Source organism: Triplophysa dalaica, chromosome 2, assembly GCF_015846415.1.
Source record: "Triplophysa dalaica isolate WHDGS20190420 chromosome 2, ASM1584641v1, whole genome shotgun sequence".
Taxonomy (NCBI): Eukaryota; Metazoa; Chordata; class Actinopteri; order Cypriniformes; family Nemacheilidae; genus Triplophysa; species Triplophysa dalaica.
In genome coordinates this window covers 15394090-15421508 of record NC_079543.1, presented here as the reverse complement: position 1 = coordinate 15421508, position 27419 = coordinate 15394090, and the positions used below count along the sequence as shown (strand labels likewise).

The window sequence follows — 27419 nt, the reverse complement described above, 5'->3', positions numbered from 1 at the left end:
CCCGTTTGAGATGCTGTGGCATGACCTCAAGAGAGCGATTCACACCAGACATCCCAAGAATATTGCTGAACTGAAACACTTTTGTAAAGAGGAATGGTCCAAACTTTCTCCTGACCGTTGTCCAGGTCTGATCTGCAACTATAGGAAACGTTTGGTTGAGGTTATTGCTGCCAAAGGAGGGTCAACCAGTTATTAAACCCAAAGGTTCACATACTTTTTCCACCCTGCACTATGAATGTTTACATGTTGTGTTCAATAAAAACATGAAAACGTATAATGTTTGTGCGGTATTAGTTTAAGCAGACTGTGTTTCTCTATTGTTGTGACTTAGATGAATATCAGAACACATTTTATGACCAATTTATGAAGAAATCCAAGTAAGCCCAAAGGGTTCACATACTTTTTCTTTCAACTGTATATGCTACCTCTAGGAGATATAAATAAGTGACACGGAATTAGCTTTCACTGTTATGCTGATGATACTCAACTTTATATTTTCTTGAAGCCTCATGAAACCCAGCAGTTCCATCGAATAAAGGAATGCATAGTTGATTTAAAAAACTGGATGAGTAACAATTTTTTACTACTGAACTCTGACAAAACAGAAGTGTTACTTACTGGACCAAAAACCACAATACGTAACAACCAAGAATACTGCTTAACTATTGACGGATGCTCCATAAAATCCTCATCGTCAGCTAAGAATCTTGGCATTGTATTCCATAGTAATCTGTCATTTGAGGGCCATGTTGCCAACACCTGTAAATTTGCATTTTTTCATTTTAAGAATATATCTAAACTACGTCATATGCGGTCACTGTCAGATGCAGAGAAATTAATTCTTGCATTCATGACATCAAGACTAGATTACTGTAATGCACTTATAGGTCATTGCCCTGCAGGCCTATTACAAAAACTGCAACTGGTTCAAAACGCGGCAGCTCGAGTTCTTACACGTACAAAAAAGTATGAGCATATTAGCCCAGTTCTATCAACATTGCAGTGGTTACCTATTAAGCAAAGCATTAACTTTAAAATCTTACTGATTACCTATAAAGTCCTAAATGGTTAAGTTCCTCAGTACCTGAGTGATCTTATCTTGTATTACAGTCGTATACTACATTCTTAGGGCCCCGTCAGTTGGTAATACCTAGAATTTCAAAATTAAGTGCAAATGTAGATCATTTTCCTATCTAGTGCCTAAACTTTGGAACAGTCTTCCTTCCTGCAGGCACCGTTTGCATTCTGTTTTGCACTGTTTGTCTGACGGGAGGGGGGGGGGTTTGGCTGCTGACACTAGCCTCAGAATAGAACGTTTTTGTATTTATTATTATTACTTTAAAATGTAACATTCTGCTTTGATTGATTAATTATTAAAAATGGGAATTTATAGTGTGTATAATATTTGACCTGTGTTTCTCTCTCCTTTATCTTTAAACCACGCAGTGTGTGTGCGTGGGTGCACTTGGAGTTGTGTTATGCATGCAGGTGTGTTTGAACCTGTCTTTGCGTGTGTGTATTCTGTGTGTGTTCACATTTTTAGTTTTACTTGTTTATTTTACTTTAATGTTTTGTTTATAGTCAATATGTTTCATGTACAGCTTTGTAACAATGAAATTTGTAAAAAACGCTTTATAAATTAAGTTGAGTTGAGTTAACAATAAACGAAAAACAATAGGGCCCTAATAATAATAATAAAGGAACAAAAAAGGGCTCTGAGTGGCAAAAAGACTGAAAGCAGCAGTGTTTCTAGAACAGTAATCACGAGTTGTACAAATAATCACTTGACTCACAGTAAGTTGAGGAATAAAAAATAAAAGATTTAGGGAAAGTGACATCGATGCATATCCTTTGGACTAGAGAATTGGCGGGTAGAGTATGAAAGTATGAGTGTATGAAAGCGTTTTTTGTCATTATATAGAGTTGTGGCAGCTAAACGAGGCCATTTACAACTACCCCATTAACAACCATAGTAGAATAAACAACAACTACTATTGTGTTCAACAGAAAACATTTAGACAGGTTTGGAATAACGAGAATGTAAAAGACATTTAATTTTTGGGTTAAACATTCCTTTTTGACCAGTATTTATGTCACCATCACCTCACCTGATGTATACCAGCAGTTTATTTCCTATTACAACATGCTCATCTGTGGATAGAAAAGCATGACAACATAATTATGTGCATTTTTGCTTAACTGGTGTCCATATGTGCCTATAGACATGTAGTTAAGTTCTGTGTTCAACCTGTGAGAGGCTTTCCTTCATGCAGAGGAGGACAAATTGCCTGGAAGAGTTTCTGAAACCGTAAGAAAGCAAAACACTTAATTGGGGATAAACTAACATTTATTTAAATGCATGTTTTTGTATAATTTTTAGTTTTCATATTTTGTAAATTAAAAACACAAAGGTTAAAAGCACTGCTCTCTGCTTTGTCAGCAATTAACACTTCAAGTGAATGCACAGAACATAGGAATAAAACCACTTCAACAGCACACTTATTTTCATACCTCCATGGGACTGACATAATCATTTATGCCACTGTTGAAAACATAGATCATGGCATCATACAGCTGGTTATCCCAGCACATCTTCACTACCTGAAAACATCCACATTTAAAAGTAAATATGTTAAAGCAAACAATAGAAATTACAAAGAGCTGAATTTATGAGAGTTTTAACACACACACCTGTTTTATATCCAGGTTTGTGATGTCCATATGGACAAGGCATCCCTCCACACTCTCCATCATGCCATTTTCGTGGAAATAGCTGAGAAGGTCTCTCATGACAGGTGCAGTGAGACAGCCAATCCTTTCATTTAAAATGTATGGCTCCAGACTCTCCAAAAACACACCCCTGGCAACAGAGTTCTCCACCAGCCGAGGGTAAATTTCATTAAACAGTAGGTCCCTAAGCAGAAGAATGATCATATTTGTAAAAACAATTATATACATACTTTTTGTGTCTAATGTCACGAAAAAATAGCTTTTTCTTTTTAGACAAATTTCCCTGATAAACATTATACCTTAAAATTTAAAAGAGCGAGATCTGGGAGCAAAATCTGATAAAGCCTTATAATGCATGATAACTACATTCTTAATGCAGGCAAAATGCCTTGTGAAGAACCTTACAGTATATGATGTATGGTCTCATAGAAAAATCATAACAACAGTTACAATTCATTATATTATTTACCAATTTTGGTTAAAACATTTAACAGTGTGATAATTGTAATAATTAAGTAATTAACAATTATGAACACAATCCTTAAAATCCACATAGTTACCAAAGTTAACCCTGATACCATACATATTCTTCCTCTATTCTTCTTCTGCCTCGATCGCGGGGGTTCTTACTGCACTGGCAGTGTTATTTTCCTCGAAACGAGCATAAAACGTGTTTAACTCGTCCGGGAGTGAGGCAGTGGATTTCACAGCATAGTTTTTATTACGTTTGAAGCCTGTGATGATGTTCAGTCCTGATCCTCAATCTTGTTCTTGTACTGGTGTTTAGCTGTTTAATATGTTTTAACGCGTTTTAAGTCTGTTCTTAAATCTTTATGGCTTTATTATATTTTTATTGATCAATCACACTGTTGTTATTTAGTTGGTATAAATGTGAATGCACATATTTTTCAAGGAAATGGCCTAGCATTATGAGCGGTTGATGCTGATCGATGTACTGTTAATAAGTGCCGTCATTCGGTTGTTAATATATTAATGTTTCAGCACGTTACCTTAATGTATGGCTTGATGTAAGATTGCCTATTCCATAATAAATAAAGCAGTGTGTGGTCCTGGATTTAAAGCGTAAATGGTCTCTCTCCATTTATGTGTGTGTAATACTGTAAATGCGTCCATGTGGGGGAGGGGTGCGAATTTCGAATAATTTTCGAATAGTTCTTGTCATGTACTGGAATGATGTTCTGTACCTTTAAGAAAAGTGGAATGCATCTTGGGAAACGGGAAGTATAAGTCGCTGTTCAGAATGTCAGCATGCGTGTGGCTGAGTTGATTTGACAGATGTGTAAATAAAAAACGAGTACACACCATTGGCGACGAGGATGCAGCTTTGTGGATATTAGCACTGATTGCATGCGATGGAAAAGTCAGGTATTCCTACGTTTGAGTGCTACAAAGATCCCGCAACTCTTGGTCCAAGATGGACGAGATGGCTGACATCGTTTGAACTTTACGCGGACGGGAAAGGACTTATAATCGAGGCGGAGGCTACAGCAGCAGTTCGTCAGCGGCGCAGAGCACTACTTTTACATCATGCTGGACCAGATGTTCAGGATATTTTTTCAACTCTGGCCGATACGGGCGGTGCTGCTGATTACGACGCAGCTGTTACAGGTTTGAACGCATACTTCGTCCCACGAGTGAATAACGCATATGCAAGGCAGACATTTTATAAACTTTCCCAAAACTCCGTTGAGACGGTTCAGCAGTTTACAACGCGTCTCAGACAGGCAGCAAGAGACTGTGCGTTTGGGGAGGACATGAATAATCAAATTCGGGACGCGATCGTAGGCAAAGGCTCATCGACTTATGTACGCCGTAAACTCCTCGAGGAAGGACCCAATCTTACACTGGATCGCGCGTTAGAGGTCGCTGCGCTCTGTGAACGGATAGAGTCTGTTAACCGCGTCTGGAAAAAAAGAAACTTCAAAGGAAAACAACGAGCAGAATGCAGTAAGTCAAATAAACAATGCTATCGATGTGGAAATACAGATCACTTAGGAAGAGATTCTAAATGTCCCGCGAGAGGTCAGACATGCCATAAATGTAAAGGAAGAGATCACTTCTCAAAAATGTGCAAATCCAAAAATGTAAAGCAGCAAACAGTCAACCAAGTTGAGGCACAACCTGAATATGCATTTGTTATCCAAGATAAAAACATGGACGATAGACTGAATGTGTGCTTGGGAAATGTCAATTTGAAGATGCTTGTAGACTCAGGCGCAACCAGCAATATCATTGATGAAAGCACATGGGAGAAATTGAAATCAAGTAATATCAAATGCCATTCGTACATCCCAGAAATGGAGAGAAAATTATTCTCTTACTCATCTGATCAGCCGTTGCCAATAAAGGGAGCTTTCAAGTGTGAAACAAGAATAGACAACCGGACGGTATATGCTGAGTTTATTGTCATCAAAGGCAATGGAGAACCGCTATTAGGGAGAGACACTGCCATGAAACTTGGAGTGCTAAAGATTGGCACAAACATTGCAGCAGTAATGGATCTCAAACAATCACTTCGTTCGCAGTACCCAGAAGTTTTTCAAGGAGTCGGTAAGCTGAAAACCAAACAAATTAGCTTATACATTGACCCGAAAGTTAAGCCAGTGGCCCAGCCTTTAAGGCGACTACCATTTAATCTTAGGAGTCCAGTAGAGGAAAAAATAAAAGAACTCTTAGAAATGGACATTATTGAAGAAGTAAATGGGCCAACACCATGGGTTAATCCAGTAGTAATTGTGCCAAAAGCCAACTCTGAAATCAGACTTTGTCTTGACATGCGACAAGCCAATCAAGCAATCATCAGGGAACGATACCCCATCCCCACTGTAGATGAACTTTTGCAAAGCATGAATGGATCCATGGTCTTTAGCAAGCTGGATCTCAAGTGGGGATATCATCAACTGGAGTTAACACCAGAGTCTCGCCAGATTACAACATTTGCAGTCCATAATGGGGTGTACCGATACAAACGACTGATTTTTGGAGTATCATCTGCAAGTGAACAATACCAACATGAGATAGCGTCTGCTCTTGCTGGAATAGAGGGAGTTGAAAACATATCAGATGATGTGATTGTGCATGCGCCTGACAGCGAAACACATAACCAACGTCTCCAGGCCGTCTTGAAACGTCTTAAAGAGTGTGGACTAACTCTGAATCCTTTAAAATGCCAATTCAGCATGGATCGCCTTAACTTTATGGGAATTCTTCTCACACAGAAAGGCATCGGGCCTACCGAAGAGAGGGTCAGAGCTGTAGTAGAGGCCAGAGAACCACAAAATGTCTCAGAAGTTCGAAGTTTTCTTGGACTTGTCAGTTATAGCAGTAGATTTATTCCACAATTTGCAACACTGGCAGAGCCCTTGAGACGTCTTACCAGAAAAGAATCTGAATTTGTCTTTGGCACAGAACAGAAAAGTGCATTCAAAGCCCTGAAACAAGAACTTGCAAGAGCAGGGACTTTAGCTTATTTCGACAAAGACGCTCCAACCCGGGTTGTAGCTGACGCCAGCCCTGTGGGATTGGGTGCTGTACTGATACAGAGTCAAAAAGGACAAATGGTGCCAATTTGCTACATCAGTAGAAGCCTAACAGACTGTGAGAGAAGGTACTCTCAGACTGAGAAGGAGGCCCTTGCCCTTGTGTGGGCCTGTGAAAGGCTTCACCCCTATGTATATGGGAGACAATTTGATCTTGTCACCGACCATAAGCCGTTAGAGTCAATAAACGGTCAACGCTCCAAGCCCTGTGCCCGGGTGGAGAGATGGGTTTTGCGTCTTCAACCTTACAACTTTAAAGTTGTCTATGTTTCAGGAAAGGAAAACATTGCTGATCCCTTATCGAGACTCCTTGGAAGCACAGCAATGAGAGAGAGACACTTGCATGAATCGGATGATTATGTGAGATTTGTAGCTGTTAGTGCCACCCCGAGAGCCTTAACCACAAGGGAAGTTGAGGAAGCCTCAGAAAAAGATCCAGAACTCAAAGAGGTGAGAAAAGCAATTGAAAGTGGACATTTTGAGAGGTGTATGACATATGCACCTGTAGCTAGCGAGCTGTGTGTTGTAGGTTTTCTGGTCTTACGTGGAACGCGTATTGTTCTTCCTAAAACAATACAAGCACGAGCGGTTGCACTGGCACATGAGGGTCATATTGGTATTGTTGGAACCAAACAACATCTAAGAACAAAAGTATGGTGGCCGGGCATGGAAAAAGCCGCTGAGAGGTATTGCAAGTCATGTCATGGTTGTCAAATTGTGTCTCGCCCTGATGCTCAAGAACCATTGAGGCCTTTACCATTGCCAGATGGACCGTGGCAAGATTTGGCAATAGATTTACTTGGACCTTTGCCATCAAAACACTCAATTCTTGTTGTAGTGGATTACTACAGTAGGTACTATGAATATGAGATACTGACCACCACAACAACAGCAAAGGTGATTGACTGTCTTGAGGATATATTCAGCCGACATGGACTCCCACTCACATTGAAATCGGACAATGGGCCTCAGTTCAGGTCAGATGAGTTCAAGGATTTCTGTGAAACTAATGGAATCAAACATCTGAAAACCACACCTAAATGGGCCCAAGCGAATGGCGAAGTTGAGCGCCAAAATGCTTCGATCATGAAACGAATCAAAATTGCACCGTCGGATGGACTTGACTGGCAAAAAGAGCTCAGGAAGTATGTCACAGTGTACAGGGGAATTGTGCATAATACAACAGGCAAAAGCCCTGCTGAGCTTCTGTTTAAAAGAAGGATGAGAGGCAAGTTACCAGATCTTACGTCAGTGGAAACAGATCTTGAGGTTCAAGACCGTGATGTTGAGAAAAAGGGGAGATACAAACTGTATGCAGATGAACATCGCAAAGCAGAATACTCTGATGTCAGGGTTGGAGACCAAGTCCTGTTGAGGCAGGACAAGATCGACAAGTTTACCACACCGTTTAATGCAACACCCCACACAGTGGTCAGCAAAGCTGGGAACCAAGTAATTGTTAAATCACCTACGGGAGCTCAATACACTCGCAACACAGTGTTTGTGAAGAAATATGTAGAGCGAGAGACAGAAAGCAACCAGGATAGCAAGAACGTGGGTTGTGGTGACTGCGCTATGAATGCAGAACAACAGACATTACCTGAGGACACAGAGAGACGTGTGCCTAATGTGATGTGTAACCAAAACACTATATGTGTCAAGCCCCAAAGGGAAAAGAAATTGCCTCAAAGATTTGCTGACTTTGTAATTGGTTGATATACAACACTGTTTTTTTGACCTGTTAATTGTTAAGAAACTATGTTAGAAATGTGATAATTCTAAGTTAAGGGAGTATGTTATTTGTTCTACCAAATGCAGGGAACACTTTATCTTAAGGAGCTAAAGTTTAATTGTTTTAGTTCTTTATCCGACTTTGGGGGGGATGTCATGTACTGGAATGATGTTCTGTACCTTTAAGAAAAGTGGAATGCATCTTGGGAAACGGGAAGTATAAGTCGCTGTTCAGAATGTCAGCATGCGTGTGGCTGAGTTGATTTGACAGATGTGTAAATAAAAAACGAGTACACAACAGTTCTCATCAATCTTCGAATATTATTTTCATGAGCTGCACCCATCAACGTAGCTGACACGTTCCATGCACATAATTTCATTATCATTAAATGATCAATTCATGACGTCGCCTGTACCAACTAAAAGGACGGTCCAGTTTAGTACTACATTGATACTATTTTGGTAATTACATGACCTACAGGAAACGCAATATTTTCTAAATGCCGATAAAAGAAATATTGCGGAATGACTGCTTATTTTTTTTAAACCGTGTTATGCGAATAAAGTCTATTCGGTTTCTTCACGAAAAGTAATTCTGGCCATACTTCTTTGTAGGTTTTAAGGCAGATTGGAAACCAACTTTAGTGAATTTCATCACCTACTGTGATGAAAGAGTGAAGAGAAATGTCTATATTTTCATATTACCTCACTGTCCTCATAAATCTCCATACTGCACTAAGTCGTTTTCCTGAATTTGGGCCATCATATAAGATATTACTTAATGTGAATTCCTTACATCCTACCTTTACAAATGTTCCCTAATCCAGTGTTTCCGGTTCCTGATTGCATCGCTGCCGGCAGCTAGTTTGTATCCTCTGACACTTGCTTTACCTCACATTTTTCTTGGTCTTAATATTAGTGAATTTTACTATCGTTACCTATCACTGTCGTTGCCGAATTATTTATAACTTTATATTCTAAACCTATATTAATTGAAATGTAACGCCGCTAGCATAGTATTAGCGTTTTAGCTTGCCTTCTGTCTACACTGTGGAATATCATCTCCCCCTATTTGTCTTGTGTGCTAACTGTTTCTCTTTTTAAGCGTATATACTAAGACTCATCAAGCAACCTTGGTAAATTAGGATTGCACCCGGTGAGTCATGCCCCACCCAGCACTAGACGTCATTTGGACGTCTTTTTTTGGGCTAAATCAAGTCAGCCCGTCCTGGCCGTCTTTTAGACCAAAAATCGACTTAAAAATTTGGTCTTTTTTTGGTCGATAGAAACTTGGTGGAAATAAGCCCAAAAATCGGCGTCGAAAAAATTGGTCATTTTTTGTTCCGTTGAAATTTGGTCGAAATTAGCCTAAAAATCGACATCGAAATTTGGTCTTATTTTGGTCCGTCTAAATTTCATCCAACTTTAGTCCAAAAATAGTCGTTGAAAATTTGCCGTTTTTAAATCCGTCCGATTTGGTCAAAATCCTAGATCGGAGGCTTGTTTTGGACCACATATATTACTAATATTGATATGAAAAGAAAATCACTTTGCATTAGTTTCTTGATAAAAACGTGTGTTGCGACTATTTCTTAAGATATAATTTAACTAGTTCAACAATGTGGCTAAAGAACACAAATATTTATTTAATGAGTCGTTATTCTTACAATGGAAGTCTTAATATTAAATTTAAAATATCCATAAAAATAACGTTGTGACTGCTAATTCATTTTTATAAAGTGTTTTCCCCGCTTTTTCGAGATGCACATACCTTTCAGACGTTTCTTAAGGTTGGTCGATTAGTTATTAATAGTTGCTCATAATGTTGCATTCGTGAGAGTTTCCCTTATTTATCACGCAATTCCCGTTCTCCGCAATTTACAGAGTGCATTAGTTTTTTCCGGTTTTTGTTATACAAAATTACAGCTTTTACAGCGCCAAAAACAAGCATTAATGTTATGCCTGATCATCATTGTCAATCAATATTGACGAAGTCGTTGACCAAAGCACAAAAATTATCTTTTCTCATCCAAAACCAAACTCTTGCTTTTCAGTTGCTGCACATTAATGGAACTTTACAATAAACTGTGTTATATGTTTAGATGAAACTACAAAATTAGCTTCTTTGAGGCAAATTCAGAATAGGTAATCCAAAAATTATGATTCTGTCATAATTTACTAATTGTCCCAAACCTGTGTTAATGTCTTTGTTCTGCTGAACACAAAGGGAGAGATTTTGAATAAGGTTTGTGACATGGCCACGATTGCAGTGGATTTGAGAAAATGAAAACTTGATCTAAAACAAAGTTCTTTTCAAATTTAAATTTTGTATGCCATTGAAGAAAAAGATCATTAGGTGAGAAGGTTCTTCACTGCACATCTCACATAAAAAAAGGGAAACAGGTAAGATTTTTAATCTCATATTTAATAATTATAAATGTTTTCGTTTACTCAAGGAAATCAATTTTTATTTAAGGTCATATCTATAAAATGAACATAAGACAATTATACACCCGGGCAAAGGACTCATTGAGTCCATTCACGATACCACAGTATTTTTCAAGAAATGTATGTGATAAAAACTATCTTATTTACTGAATGTTAAAAAAATACATCATTTAAAATGTATTAATTAAAATATGTAGCCTAGTCAGATGATAAAAAAGTACACTTACATTATGTACTTATAGTGCTCTCCGTTTGTACACTAATTTTATACTTTTTAGTAATTATACAATTTTTATTAAATGTATTACTAGAGATAATCTTAAAAGCATAAGTGTACTCAGCCAATCTAAAATCTTGTGTAGGGCACCAACACAGGCTGGGCCGGCCCTGTTTTAAGACACCACGAATATGAAATATGATCAAATTGTATTTAGTTTCCACTTAGTTACAGGTGGTAATTAAATACATTTTAAATATGCCTACATATATAGCATATTAAAAGCACATAAATCAATAAACAGGAAGTGTGAACTATAACTTCTCCCGGAGCAGGAAAGCTCCGCTACATCAACTATGACTACTAGTTAGAGCGGAACTGTTACTAAAGCAGAATTTTTAGAATACAACTTTAAATTTAATGTGTGGAAAAAGAACAATTTAAGTATATTTTGAAAGTGTACTTTTTAGCAAAGAGCCACACACACCACTATAGTTAGCCTAGGTTTACGGAGCCGCACTGCAATTTTTTTCTAATCTATGTACTTTTTTGTCATAAGGTAGTATAACGCAAGGTGTGTTTCCATAGATACACATTAAAAATGTCATATATAAAAAATATATTAAAATAGTACTTCTTGGCTGCTTGCGCGTGCGAACCCGCGAAACCTGGAATATAACTTACAACAAAAGAAAATTACATATTATGAAGAAAGTAATAATAATCATAGCAATAATCATCGAGTAAGGACACAGACAGTCTGAGGGGACAGTTTTTTTCACGCTTTCACAGAACAGTTCACGGACCATCATTTCCGTTAAATGTAGGCTACTGCATTAACTGCTCACACATGGTTTCCTGTCTTTTATGTGTTTACATCTGAACCGTATAATGTAAAATACCTTTTCCGGGTCCAATGTTATTGTATGGAAGGCGCCGTAAATCTATATTCCTGCGAATCGAGGCATTACATTTAGGCTATATGCGAACTGAACCATCTTTACAACAAATGAATTATTCCTTTTCAGTAACAAACTGAGAACAAATTTGTTTTTCTTTGTCATTGCAGACGCAGTCAAAATGTGAAACAGCAAGGCCACCGACCACATCATAGTCAAAGCCATGCGAGACCACACGGCCCCTTTGGCGATCTGGCGATAGTGGGCACCGTGCAAACTAAAGTGTTCTTATTACACTTTGTTATTCAAATGTTTCGATCATTTGTATGTTATGTAACTGACAATAAATGTTTTGTAGTACTTTTAGTCAGTTTTCTTATTTTGAGATATATAATATAATATTGAATACATAAAAATGATTTTATGCTTAAAATGAAGTTAAATTCAAGTCTGGAAAAATACAAAACTTTTTATAGACGTCTTTCAAAAAACGAAAAATCTTCTCAATGACCGGAAAAAGGCGTCTTATCAACGACGCGAAGAAAAAAGACGTCGTTTCACCTTTCACTTTTCAACCACATTTCGACGTTGTTTGGACGTCTGGCAATGACGTCTTTTCGACGTATTTTCGACCATTTTTTGCTGGGTGGGTGGCTTCTATTCCTATTGTTGTTACTTGCACCTCATGTCATATGTTTAGTTTAGCCTTCTCTGTCAGCGACGAAGGTTTTACATGCGATAAATGCAGGGAAGTAGTTTAAACTGACGGAGAAAATCTTAGAATTAGAGTCTCGCATCCAATCTTTTTTTGAGGATAGTAAGAGTGTTACTTTGTGACCGTGAGACGGCATAGTTGCAAGACAAAACATCACTCAACCGTTCAGATTAAAGTCTCGAACAGGTTTGACCCGCTCAGTGACGCACCGACTGAGAAACCTGCTGAAAGTGCCCTAGTGATCGGTGATTCTATTGTCTGGAACGTTAACATAGAGGCACCAGCCACCATAGTCAAATGTTTACCGGGAACCAGAGCGCCTGATATCAAGTCAAATTTAAATGTGCTGGCTAAGGCTAATCGTAAATTCAGTAAGATTGTTATTCATGTTGTCACAAATGATGTTAGACTCCGTCAATCGGAGATCACTAAAGATAATATTAAAGAGGTTTGTGAGCTTGCAAGCACGATGTCAGACACTGTAATATTCTCTGGCCCCCTCACTGTTTACCGTGGTGATGAGATTTAAAGCAGATTATCATCACTAAATGGCTGGTTGTCTGTGAGTGGTGCCTGCAGAATAATATAGATTTTATAAATAACTGGAAGAGTTTTGAGGGCAGACCTGACCTGTTGAAACGAGATGGTCTCCATCCCTCCGGGGATGGGGTTTCCCTCCTCTCTAGAAATTTGGTACACAGTCTTAATAATGCTAAAGGGTGACTACCTGGGGCCCAGGTCAGGAAGGAGACAGAATGTCTTAAGACGGTCTGCTTGCCGTCTCACGTTACAGAATACACAAAATATACAACATGTAATAATCCCTTCTCACAAACAACATAAAATAGAGACTGTGTCTGTCCCCCGGATTAGCAAACATAAGATAATGTGTAAACCTCTTGAAAGTAATTTAATAAACGTTAAACAAATCGAACATGAACAAAATACAGACAATCAACTGTTACGACTCGGATTGCTTAATATTAGATCTCTCTCAAATAAAGCACTTTTTGTTAACAATATGATAACCAATCATAAAATAGACATGCTCTGTTTGACAGAAACATGGCTAAAGCCAAATGATTATATTACTCTAAATGAATCTGTTCCCCAAGATTATTACTATAAACTAGTGGTGGGCATAGATTTTTTTTTAATCTAGATTAATTCCAAGATTAATCTAGATTAATATGGCTCATTTGAATTCTGCCGAAGGCATTCAGAATATGTGTGCTACCCAAATAATGACAAAAAGTAAGTCTTTGAGAACGGGTTTCTCAAACCAGGTGGCGCATTAGACCAGGGGCTCATCTCCTGTTTCCAAAATGCATCACAAACTGCTTGAGAAAGCTGTTCTACTATGATAATTGGTGATGAAAATTAAATTATGTTCAATAAGATGAACTTGTGTTTACTTCCGCATTAGCTAAGAGATGCTTTGCGTTTAGGTGGTACTTGAGACTGGAAGAGCTCCTACAGTACATTTACATTTAGTCATTTAGCAGACGCTTTTATCCAAAGCGACTTACAAAGAGTGAGGGAGCAACAAGCGATATGTCATACAGGAGCCATAATACATTAGATCTCAATACAAAGTTACTGGTTTCAACTAAAGCTAGACCACTACCTGTTGAGAGAAAGTGTTTTTTTTAAACCAATTCCGCATTGCACAAGGTGCAAACAACCTTAGTCTTGTCGATGTTTCTATTGGGAAGCTTCTTAAAAATTAATATTCCCTGAAGCAAACCCGGCGGCTTCATAGCTACATCCATGTTAGCACGTCAAATTTAATGCGGTAATTTCACAGTAACCTTATGTAGTGTTCAGACCAAACGCGAATGGCGCATCAAGCGCGAGTGATTTATATGTTATAGATTAACGGCGACATTTTTTTTATCGCGCGATAAGAGTCTCACTGCGTTAACGGCCCACCACTACTATAAACACGAGCCTCGTCTAAAAGGTAGAGGGGGAGGTGTCGCTGCACTTCACAATTATTTTATCACCTCTCCGAAGTATAATTTTAAATACAACTCTTTTGAAGTCATGGTACTTCACGTATTAACACCTAATACCAAGGAAAAAACATTTTTTAAATTTATTCTAGCTATTGTATATAGGTCTCCAGGGTACCACACAGATTTTATTAAAGAATTTGGTGGGTTCTTATCAGAACTAGTACTGGCCGCAGATAGAGTCCTTGTCGTTGGTGACTTTAACATCCATGTAGATAATGATACAGATGCCTTGGGAATGTCTTTCAAAGACAATCTTAACTCCATGGGCGTTAGTCAACATGTGTCAGGACCCACTCACCTTCGTAATCATACGTTAGATTTTATGCTATTTTACGCTATAAATGTGGACGATGTTAAAATCGTTCAGCAGAGTTAAGACATTTCGGATCATTATCTGATATTATGTATGCTTCACTGGCCTACGGCTGCAAATCAAACACCTTGTTACAAATATGGTAGAACGATTACTTCAAAGATGACTACCAAAGATGCGTTTCTCGACAATCTGCCTGAATTGTCTCAAATATCTAGAATGAGTAAAAACGATGACGATCTTGACATTACTATTGAAAATTTTAACTCTACCTTCTCGGAAACATTAGACACAGTTGCTCCTCTGCGTTTAAAAAAGATAAAAAATGGCAGCCCAACACCGTCGTATAATGAACACACTCAGGCTATAAAGAAAGCGTCCCATAAAATGGAGCGGAACTTTAAGAAAACTAATTTAGAGGTATTTTGTATAGCATGGAAGGATAGTCCTCGAAAATACAGGAATGCCATAAAAACGTCTAGATCCGCCTACTTTTCATCACTAATAAAAGAAAAACATCACAACCCTAGGTTTTTATTCAACACCGTGGCTAAATTAACAAAAAATAAGTCGTCAGCGACTTCAGTTTCTGATTATCAGCATAACAGTGATGAATTTATGAACTACAATAGTAAAATCCAAGATATTAGAGAAAAAATTATAAAGCAACCAGAAGTGAAACCCGCTGAACAAACTAACTACAGCATCCCTAAGGAGAAATTGCAATTATTTTTTTACAGTAGATCACGATGAACTCTCTAAAATCATTAGAGCATCCAAATCAACAACATGCGTGCTAGACCCTATACCTACAAAACTACTGAAAGAAATGCTCCCGGTCTCATGTACAGCTGCTGAGTTGAGTTTAGTCAAAACACACCATGAATGGTCATGTGACAATTTCGTGACTAGTAAACATGACAAAATGTGTTTCCATTGCGAAATACGCCTCTATAGTATTGCCTGAAAAACACTATGCAAGAGTGAAAACTTTTTTGCGATACGTGGGAGGTTTTTTTCAATATACAGTACATTATATATTTTGCGTATATTCTGTGATAAACTGTGATTGCTTGTAATGTTCAATACAGTAGCAGATCAAAAAGTAAAGCTGTAATTGTCATTCTCTCATTTTACATTTTTTAGATCGCGACTGACGTAGTCAGGTTTATTATACAGCGGAATATTTTGAATACCTTTTATCTTGCAATTGGATGACATTTTGTTCACCTTGGTGTCATTTCTCCAAAGCCTCTGTTAATTTCCAACCCTGATGTAAGCAATGAAGGCTAGGAACCAAACACTCTAATTATCTAATTAATAATCTGCTAATGGAGCCTACTTTCAATTACACAATGTAAAGTTGGTCAGGAACCCTAAACCAAGGGCTAAATAATGACACTTGCATCAGCACATTCTTTTATGCAACGGCGCTGCAAAAAATGTCAAAATAAACACTTTTTTTCAACAAGAGGTGAAATCAGATTTCAAACACCATCAGTAGCGAATCAAATTTTGGAATGCCACCAATCGTGGCCAATTGGATGTCACACATATCCCTTTATGGGGGTGGCGTCACTTGCTGATCCACTTTCTGATATATAATTGGAAAGGTCTTAGCATGTTTTTTCCAAAATTGGAAGAGATTTGTTTTTAGATGATTTTTAAAGATGGTTACAGAATCTGTTAGCAAACAGGCAGATCAATCCATAATCGTGGAGCAGGTCCAGAGAATGATGATGCATTTTAATTTATAATGCGCTTTTCTTGCACCCAAACCGCTACAACAAGTAAATGCATCAACTATTAAGAAATACAACAACAAAACATCAATAAAGACAATAATAAAAATAATCATGAATGAAATGAAAGAATCCAAGAATTCCTTTGAAATGCTCTTAAAATGTGAATCAAGTGTTTCGATTTCAACATTTCGAGAATGGAAATATTATGGAATTATCAAAATGCAATTTAAAATCTCCACCATTACAAACAGCTGCTGGAGTGCCAACAAGAAGTACCTCTGATTTCCTACCATTGTAATTTGAGAAAATTGTGGCACATCCATAGTTTAGTTTCCTGCAAACAGTCCAAAAGTGTTGTTGTGATATCTGTTACATTAGTTTTTGTGCTAATGTAGATCTGGGCCTCATCGGCATAAAAGTGAAACCATAAACTATGCTTCCTAATAATCTGCCCAAGAGGAAGCATGTAAATACTAAAGCTTAGAGGGCCTAGAAAAGACCTGAGGAACATAACATAACAAACTCTCCTATCTCAGATTTGCAGTTACCGAAAACAACAAACTGGGAACAATCAGTAATGCAAGATTTGAACCACTCCAGCACTGTACCAGAGCTGACACCGTTACTGAAACCCAGGTCTGGTCTCCATTCTATCAATTAATATTGAGTGAGACATCACATCAAAGGCACCGCTAAAATCTAACAGTACCAAGATCGTAAAGGCACCAGAGAGAAAAGGAGATGGTTCATAACTTGAACCAAGCCAGTCTCAGTACTATGCCCTGATTGAAAGCCAGATTGAAAAGGTTCTAAAAGCATGTTCAAGGACAAGTGAGAGTAAAGTTGTGACAACCAAACGTTCCAGAAACTTTGCTAAAAAAGGGAAGATTAGGTATGGGCCTATAGTTTGATAGGTAAGAGGTATGGCAGCAACCTTGAAGGATTGGGGGAAAGATTCAGTAATAAGGGAGGTGTTGACAATGTTCAAAATGAGGGGACGGCTATATGACAGACACTCTTTAAGAACAAAAGTTGGTATTGTATCCAAAATACATGTAGATTAATTCATTGTTGTAATAAGTTAAAAAAATCTAGTCAGTAGTAACCATTTAAAAACTAGAGAACACATTTGGTGCCCGTCATACATGAGTTTATGGACAGTAAGAGGTGATTTAGTATATTGCTGTTCAAACTGCCTGTTTTTAGCTTTGAGAGTCCTTTGAGAGTCCTTCGCATCACCAAGGTGATGATCTTGTGAATAAGACAACACATTATTTCTTAAGGGGCAGAAAATGTTGATAGATATTTGATGATAAAGAGAAGTTAAAATGGTCAACCTAATTAATTGTGGGAATATCATTGATCATACTTGAAAACTGGTTGAGATCAATGGTTTTATAGGGAAGATTTTGTTCCACTTTTACTCAAATGTAATATAAATCAGTGGGGTCCACAGAATGTGTCTTTGAAGTTTCAGCTCAAAATACACCAGAGATCTTTTATTATACCATGCTCTAGTTGCCCAGTTTTGCACGCGATGAGAAAAGCGCTGTTTTGGTGTGTGTGTGTGTCTGTATGTGCAAATGAGCTGCTATTCTTCGCCCACAGCCAGGGCTGTGAGCCTGTGCTTCCAATGACAAAATAAGAAGGAAGGGTTGCATAAAGTAAATGAGTAACAAGGTATTGTCATTAAACACCAAACACATTGTTTTCTATAAGTGAACAGACTCCTAACAAAGGCTTCAGGTTTTCTATACGTGAAAACACCCATGACAAACTGATCGCGTATTTTCGGGAACTATTAGTTTGATCACAGTAAAATACGTAGAATTAATGGTGATTAACTATACCTATTTTATACACCTTATCGGATTCAGCAGACCTAATAATAGCGACAAACTAAATTCACTCGTCCACCAAGTGATCAGCAGATCGTATATCAAATCTTAGAAATATTACTTTCCTGGCCTTGGAAACATAACACTCTTACTGTAGTACAGTACCGCTCTAGAAATTATTACGAAATGAAGCAGTTTAAGTGATGTTAATATGTGATAAAGAAAAAACAGCAACAATTCGAGTGTACATAACAAATGCGGGTTTATTGACTATACTAAAAGGGGAAACATAACTAAAAAAAACACTAACCCTTTCTCTATACAGGTTGTGGTCTAGCTTTTGTTGAAACCAGTAACTTTGTTTTGGCACCTAATGTATTATGGCTCCTGTATGACATATCGCTTGTTGTTCCCTAACTCTTTGGATAAAAGCGTATGCTAAGCGACTAAATCAGAATCAGAATCAGAAAGAGCTTTATTGCCAAGTATGTTTGCACATACAAGGAATTTGTTTTGGTGACAGGAGCATCCAGTAAGCAACAACACAGAGACCATCAAACAATACAAAAAACAGTTACACAGATGATTTACATAAGGGCCTATGGGTATAAAAATTAAGAAATACAATACAGTAAACATAAGAGTAAAGCTATATAGAGTACAGTTATGTGTGTATGTAAATATGTACAAGTAAAAAATAGAATAGACTATTTCAGTAAAAGGTATGCGTTATATACAGCAAGATGAAATATAATTTACAGAAAAAGTTGTATAAAAAATAGATAGTGTATTATCTGAAGGATATTGAAGATTGCACTTTGTTATTTGCAAAGTGTTAATTGCACATAAGAAGTCTTGCACGCAAGAATCTTTTTTAAAAATAAATTAACTGTTCAAGAGGTAGATGGCCTGAGGGAAGAAGCTATTTTTGTGTCTGTTTGTTTCGGTGCTCAGTAGCGCCGACCAGACGGCAGCATTGTGAAGAGATGATGGCTTGGATGTGAGAGGTCCAGGGTGATTTTCTGAGCCCTTTTCCTCACTCTGGATGTATACAGTTCTTGGAGGGTGGGCAGGGGAGCACCAATGATCTTCTCAGCAGTCCGAACCGTCCTCTGTAGTCTTCTGAGGTCTGACTTTGTGGCTGAGCCAAACCAGACAGTGATGGATGTGCAGAGAACAGACTCTATGACCGCTGAGTAAAACTGTTTTAAAAGAGTTTGCGGTAGGTTGAACTAAATGTAAATGTAACTAACTAGCACATAAAACGCTAAGACAAATGACACATGAAACATATAAGCAGTAAAGAAAGGTAAGAGATTAACAAACAAAAGGGTGGCAGTATAACAAACAGCTATTCACATCTGCATGAACCATCGAGGACAATCTCCTTGTTAAAAGGGGTTACGGCTTAAACGCAGCTGTTTAGAATATAGTTTCTATACTTGCATTGGTTTCCTTTGAGTGTGCTTGGACTAGGTCTTGTGCCCGTGGAAAAGGGCTTTTCAGAGTCCTTATGGTTTCGATCCGTCGGATCCTTTCATACAGCCGGATTGGCTGACAAAGTACAAATGAGTTTAGCCGAAGTAAACTGCCGGAAGAAACTGTCTCCAAAGAGAGAGAGACAGGTCTCAGGAGGTGGTTCGAAAGGGAGTGCGCGAAACACAGAAATCCAGTTTCTTTGTCCTGCACGTTAGCTAATTTGCAATTATGGTAACCTCTACTTTGGGGCTGTAATACTCTTAGAATACGATAAATGGAGTATGGTATAAAACACATTACTGTGCTATACACCATCTTTTAAGGAATGAAGAGAGAAACATTTAGATATAAAACATGCCAGGATTATAAGTACATTGACCTGATGTTGGTACGACAATGTGGAGATATAGGTGTATACCCATTTAGACCATTCTTTTGTGGTTAAGGAGAAAGAAGTTTCAAGAGGAATAAAACCATTTGACAAATTCGCTCTCGAAATATCTGATGTCCTTGTTCGGGGGAGCACTCCATCCTCCTCGTTGGGACTCCTTTGAAGTCCAGGAGAGTGTGTTGGAATCTATCCAAATCAAATGATGGATGGTTTAAGAGAGGGCAATTGGATCAAACTTGCTGGCGCCGGTTAGACTCTTGCTGAGAGGTCATGGTGTTTTACGATGCCCAAATGGTCACCTTTGGTCCGGCCAGATCCTACACCACACACACAGCTTTCTACAAGTGAAAGTAGCCAACCCAAGAAAGAAGGGTCACAAAGCGCATTAGAAACTACTGTGTCTTGTCTTTGAACACCAAACATATTGATTTCTATAAGCACACGTTTCCCTCTGGGTTATTTTGAAAGTGGTGCTGTCCCTGTTGGTCCGGTCACGACCAATTTTAGGAGTGAGACACGGAATCGCGTCACAGGGTTTCACGAGTGAAATAACAAAACATGTTGCATGTTTACTAACCATACACACTGCTTTCTGTAAGTGAAGGTTCTCAAGACAAACGTATTGCAATTTCTGTGAAATTGAAAAATGAAAGTTAAACAGGACAATCCAGTTGTGTGTTTAGAAGTCAAACACATTGCTTTCTAAAAGTCAACGGACAAACGTGTCATAGGGACGTTTTATCAACTTTTAAGTTACCACAGGTCCCTGAGGTCTTACAACACCGGAACTTACAATGTCTGTTTTTTCCGCTTTGTCTCGTTCAGTGTGGGGGATTTACATTGATCACTAAATAAATACATTAATCTCTTGTCTCCTGTGAGGCTGGTAACAGTGTTCTGTGTTGGTCTGTTCACCCAACGACAGAACATTTACATTTAAATTTACATTTGGTCATTTGGCAGACGCTTTTATCCAAAGCGACTTACAGTGCACTTATTACAGGGACAATCCCCCTGGAGCAACATGGAGTAAAGTGTCTTGCTCAAGGACACACTGGTGCTGGCTGCTGGTATTGAACCAGCAACCTTTGATTTACCAGTCAGTGGTTTAACCCACTAGACCACCATCTCTACAGAACAGTTTGCATGTTTGGCACAAACTTTCACCATGGTGTAGAACCGATGCACTCCTGTCACCTGCGAAAAACAAAATGGTGCGCTGTGGGTGGGAACGAGCCGATTAAGGGGCGGTGCTATCACAATGAGATCCCTCACCTACGTCACACAGAGCGCTGATTTTTTCACATGATTTCAGAGAAATGCATAACATCCAAAGTTACTGTGTTGTCCTTTTTCACATTTTCAGGGTTAGTAGATAAACCAGGGAACCGATTATAGCACCTAAACAGAAAAATACCAATTTTCATGAATTCTCCCCTTTAAGATTTCTAAAATTAATTTGTAACAGAAAGATTAAAGCTCAACTGTTTACTGTCACTAATGCACAAATCTTTGCCCTCAAGCTGATTAATAGCAGCACCAGCCATACGCACCAAGTCCAGTATATGACCTTTGCTATGAGTTGGAAAGTTGATATGTTGAATCAAGTTGAAACAGTCTAATGTCTCCATGAAACTCACAGTATGAATGCGATTATCAACATGGATATTAATATCCCCAATAAGAATCATAGATGCACAGAGAGAATTAACAAATGCAAGTAGTTCTGTAAGTTAATCAAAGAAGACAGGGTTCAGTTTCGGCAGACGTTAGATAAACAAGATAAGAACATGAGAAACACCTCTTACTTTAAATACAATGCTCTCAAATAATGTAACACAGGGAACAGCAATTTCAGTAACGGAGACACTAGTTCTGTAAACAACCACAATGGGAACCCCTTTGCCATTTGCTTTGGGTATATTAATAAATGCAAAACCTGGTGGAGTACACAGATTGCGATTTAAAAATTGTTTTGTTGGTGCTACGTTTCAGGAATACTAAAAACAAAGTTTCCCATCCGTGATGATGTCATAAAGAAAAGACGTCTTTATGATTAATGATCGTACATTAAAGGTCCATTCAGATTGCGGTAGATGCGAAAGAGCAAAACGAATACCTGACGAACCAAGTTTTCATAACGACGAAACGAATGTGGTAATGTTTGCTTTACCTAGTAACAACAGCAGAACTAGAAATGGATTTCTCCAGCAGTAGCGAAGATGAGTATCTTGTTTTTTGCCTGAGCAAAGGAAGAGAAAAAGACGATATTGGGTTCACCCTATTCCAGAGAAGACAGAAGAGCACAGGGAGTTTAATATATGTATAATAAATAAAGAAATTTGAAGAAACTGAATGTATTTGATAACCGCCAATATATTTGTAATATCGCATACTACAACATAACATGTGAATTGTTTTAATATGAAAGATTATTTATATATATTAGTTTATGTATATTATTTATACTTTAATATTTGAATGCCACCTCAAATTATGCCAAATAACTTATTCTTTGTCCTGGTTTTTGTAGTCGCTGTGAACTTTTTCCAAAAGTTCTGTCTGTTCTCACTCCAACGGCAGTAACAACTCAACATCCATTCTCTCACAATTGCTTTCTGATCCTGTGTGTGACGTAAAATGCTTGATTCTAATTGGACGGTCCATTTCTTCGCTATGCGAATGGGGATATTCGCGGGCAATCTGAACAGGAGGTTGAGAATGCTTGGTGGATACTTGTGGAAAACATAGTGTAGTGCCTGGCACAGACTTAGTGTTGGAACTTGTGTTTGGAACATTGAAGGAAGAGCCATTAACCCCCACACTCTCTTTTGTCTTGGTTTCTAGATAACATCAACAAAAGACCAGAGCCAAACCTGGCTCCAGGGGGCCTGGATTTAGGTTGGTTCTCCACCCGAAAGTGTTGATAGCCTTTTGTTTCTCCATGGGATATTTACCACTCCTAACCTTCAAAGCAAGCTTCCACCTCGAAGAACTTAAGACCTATAGTAGAACCAGAGAAACTTCTCTGACAAAATTACAATAAACTGTCCTTTTCTATAAATATATGTAAATATCCCTGTTATATTTTGGTGCTCATGCCATTTTAAATCGTCTCTAACTGGTAAATTTGCATGTTTGATTCAAGCTTTGCTTGTATTCGTACATCCAAAAGAATCATGACATGTTTGTCTCTTGATTTCCTACTGTTTGATTTATGTTGTGTGACCAGAGAACACTTTTTACTCTTTATGAAATAACGTGGACTTGTGGAGTACAATAAGTGAGGAGACAAGAGACCAAGATGCGTCGAGGTCAAAACAACCACGCACATCTACAACCAGATCACAACAACAAAACTAACTCCTCCCTCCCTTAAAGGTACAGTACCTTGGTGAATGTCTCTTCAGTAATACTTGTGGTATTTTGTAAAGTTTCTAGGATGTTGTACAGATGCAAATTAGCTCTTGAGTGGATAAAAAACGTCTTCCCTGCCTAACTTTATAGTGGAACGATTCAAACTTAGGTGGGCATGCCCTCTCATGAGCTTAAATATCAACAGTGCTCTGAAAACGTGCTTTGTTTTTCCTCTCCAACTGCCCTCACCTGAAACTGGTTTGTGGCATCTCTTCGGAGACAGTCTTAGCCCCACTGGGGGGAAAGAAGGAACATTGGACTTTTACTGCCTCGCACACCTGTCTGCGCCATGCCGCAGATCGCGAGCCCCGAAACTTATTAAAGATAGACTGCATTTCGGAAACAATTGAAGATTTCTTTCTCCAAGCGCATACCGGATATAATTTTCCAGCACAGAGCTTGCAAGTATTCGTTTCTATACACAGAATGTGCCTCTTTGTTAAAGATGATTTTATTGGTGTTTAGTAATGTTTTAACTGTCTCTCTCGCTATCTCGCTCTCTTTCTCTTGGTCTCTCTCTCTCCCTCTGCTCCATAGCATGTTTGTGTTTAATATATTGTCTTTAGTTAGCGATCGTTATGTTGCACCATGTAGAGTAGAGTTTAATAAGAACCCATATTCACTTGTGATGGGTTTTCTTTGTTCAACACTCACATACACTGGGTCACTTAAACTGTGTGAAATTGATGTTTTAAATTACAAATTTCATGGATTTTATCTTGATTGATCTGGTGGAGAATCACATTTGGTGAGCTAAGCTCATCATTATGTTAACATGGAACTAAAACCGCTTCAATAGGTTCATATGGCAAACACCACGATTGGTATTTTGATAAATGTCAGAATGCTCGAAACGACAACATAGTACTTTAATTTCATTTCCAGTGGTTTAAAAGTTCTGCTGTGATCCCCAATGTACATATTTACATTGGAGGATTTAAAAAAGACGAGTGATGTTTCAGTGAAAGTAGTTCAGACAGAGAGTACCCTATCATGGTGTAAACCGGTTGTTCAGAAACCCACTCTCCACAAAGGCCAATCAACAGTAGAAGGCAGACGCAGAGAACGAAAGGCAAATAAGTCAGCATAGAATTGTCAAGATGAAATCCAAGGCATGCACCGTTATGGGTCCCGCTCCTAGACAAATGCCCGAGAATTTCAGTCCAAAGTGTCTGGTAAAATTCAAGACCTGTAAACAGACTCAATGAACAGGTGCCTGGCCGGAGAACACAACAGACTAAAATCCAGGCCCACTGCTATTGTGCAGCACAAAAAAACAAAGGGCAAAAAGAGCATAGTAAGACATCGTCCCAGACAGCAAGCCATACAAGCCGAAACTTAAACAGGGTAAAACAGTTTTTTTAAAAAGTTAAGAAAAGGAAGCCAAAATGCGCCAGCGTTCTCTCCAACGGAAAAAATTAATCAAACTGCCTGTTGAGCGCATCATTGATTTTTACCCTTTTTGAGATGGCACCAGCAAACGTTGTTTGTTAGCAGAGCGCAGGGATCTAGAGGGTACATTAGTTTGAATTAGCGAGTGAAGGTAATGGGGTGCCGAACCAGTGGTGCATTTGTAGGCCAAGGGTAGAGCTTTGAATTTGATGCGAGCGACTATAGGGAGTCAATGTAACCGCTTCGGCTCATTGAAGACGTCTCTTGCCACTACACTGTGGATCCTCTGTAGAGGTTTAGTTTTGCAAGCTGGGAGTCCAGCCAGTAGAGCATTGCAATAGTCCATTCAGCAGAGACCACAAGCAGTTTTTTCTTTGCAAGGTTAAGCTGAAATATTTATATAGAAATGTCTCTCAGGCATGCAGAGATACGTGCAGAAACAGTTGGATCGTCAGGCTGAAATGTAAAAGTGTAGTTGTGTGTCATCTGCATAGCAGTAGATGGGGGATTAGGTCTAATGTTCTTTTAACGGCTTACTGATAGCAAAAGGGCCTGTGGCAGGGCTCTAGACTATCTTTTTGCACTGGTTGCACTGGTGCGCCTTACTTTTTTTCTTAGGTGCATCACCACAAAAGTCAGGTGCACCCAAATTTTAGACGGCATCACATTAAACGCATTTAACATTTACCTGATTTTACCAGTTCACTTTTTTTTTATGTCCATATAGGCAAAATTTACTTGTAAATGTTTATCTTACAAACTGTTCAACATTAAGTTCTTTATTTGAAGCACAAATCTACAAGAAAGGTAATTTACTGAAAAAGTGTTGGTGCTTAAAGTGCTTCAGTGAAGTGAAATTTAAGCTTAAAAGATCTCAAGATAATTGGACCAGGGGTGGAAGGCTCCGTGTTAGAGCATTGCTTATGATGTTCAGACGGATCAGGCCTTAACTTAACATTATACAATTTTTTTTTTTTGAATTTTTCTTTTCATCTTCTCTCATCATCCACTGTTACATCCACTCTGATTAACTGACGGCATTAAGGGCTGGTTATACTCGACGCAGTCGCTAGTTCGCCTGGGTTGCCGCGCCAAATATGACGTCATCGTGGTGTTCGCGGAGTTCGCTTTGAGTGAGTGCGAGCTCATTTTGCGTGGCACCGTGCACAACTTTTTTTGTGACTCGAAAACTGCGGCGCCGCAGTCAACATGAAAGCTTTGAAGAGATTTTGGCTGAACATGTACGCCTGTACAGACATCTTTAATCATCAGTGTGTCTGTTTTATATTGTATTCAGAATAAATATGTATTTATTAACATTGCTCTTTTGAACTGTTGTTATATCTTCTCATTTTATATAACAAAGACATCCAATGGGTTAATCTATGGCAATGTACATTAAGCAGTCCCTAACCAACAATATGTAGAAATGTGTCTGCATTTTGCACAGAAATGAAAGAATGAACAAAAAGTTTGATATAAAAATTTATTAAATCAACAAACAATAATTTTAAATGCATTTCCCCGTCCAGCACATACATCTGCTTCACAAGAGCGTGGTCATTTGTATGTTCGTGACGTCATCACGCTGTACTGGCGTTAGAGTTTTTGTTACCATATTCAAGCCCATTCCAAATCACTTTTCATTTTGATCATATCTCGTGTATGTAACAAAAGTTATAGCTGATGTTGGCTGAATCGCTATGATTTTTAGGAACGGAATTTGGAGTAAATCGTGTTTAAAGTTCAGTGATGAAATTAAAAGCACAACAGTCCAGAATCACAAGTAAAAGTCACTTTCCAATGGTGAGAGACTTACTCTAATAAATTTTTTTTTAAAAAAATCATATTGTTGAAGTCTATAAAAATACTGTACAAAACCGTTTGAATAAAACGAAAGTAAGGAAAATGGTGGGGCGCACATTTAAAGAACAAGCCTCTGCCATTATCACTACACAAGGAAACTAACAAACATTACGGACAACAACTAATAAGCAGTGAAGCAAGTTTTACGTTGTTTATCATGTGCGTTGTGTCTTGACTTTTGATCATCTCTTGTATGTTTTGCGATCGCGGTCCGGCTCGGGTGAGAAGCGGAGCGGTTATAACTCCTGGTGATGCAGACTGAAAGCTCTGTCATCTCACGAAAACATGGTATAAAACAACTTTGCGTGACATAGTTTACACAGGACTGGCGGGAAATGTGCATTGATACTCCTTCATTCTTCATGTTATTTGGTTTACTTTGATAGGTCAACTGTCTTTCCCGAGTCCCAGCGCGACATCCGACGGGTTTTCCCAGATCGCATCACATATGTCTAGTCAGTACCGATGAAAGGTGAAAGCACGCAGGTCGCTTCGGGAGCATATCACGCTGAAGGGAAAAGGGGATTTACAAATTGCCCTCATTGTAATCCGCCAAAATGACGGACGGCCTTCAGATTTTTTCGTCACGGGTAAAAAATCTGTCAATGTCAGAGAATTTTCAGTAAACGCGACCTTTGGTACAAACACGTGCAGTAATGT

The 27419-nt window shown here is 38.4% G+C and overlaps 1 protein-coding gene across 1 annotated transcript in view; it reads right to left on the bottom strand.

The window, feature by feature from the left end:
- vps8 (VPS8 subunit of CORVET complex) overlaps positions 1-27419 on the bottom strand; it is a 219927-nt gene that overhangs the window by 99328 nt on the left and 93180 nt on the right. The window contains exons 21-24 of the mRNA XM_056731464.1: positions 2692-2914; positions 2512-2601; positions 2249-2300; positions 2109-2151 (exon numbers count right to left, since the gene is read on the bottom strand). Of these exons, the coding sequence (XP_056587442.1) occupies positions 2109-2151; positions 2249-2300; positions 2512-2601; positions 2692-2914 (408 nt within the window). The remainder of the gene's footprint in view (positions 1-2108; positions 2152-2248; positions 2301-2511; positions 2602-2691; positions 2915-27419) is intronic.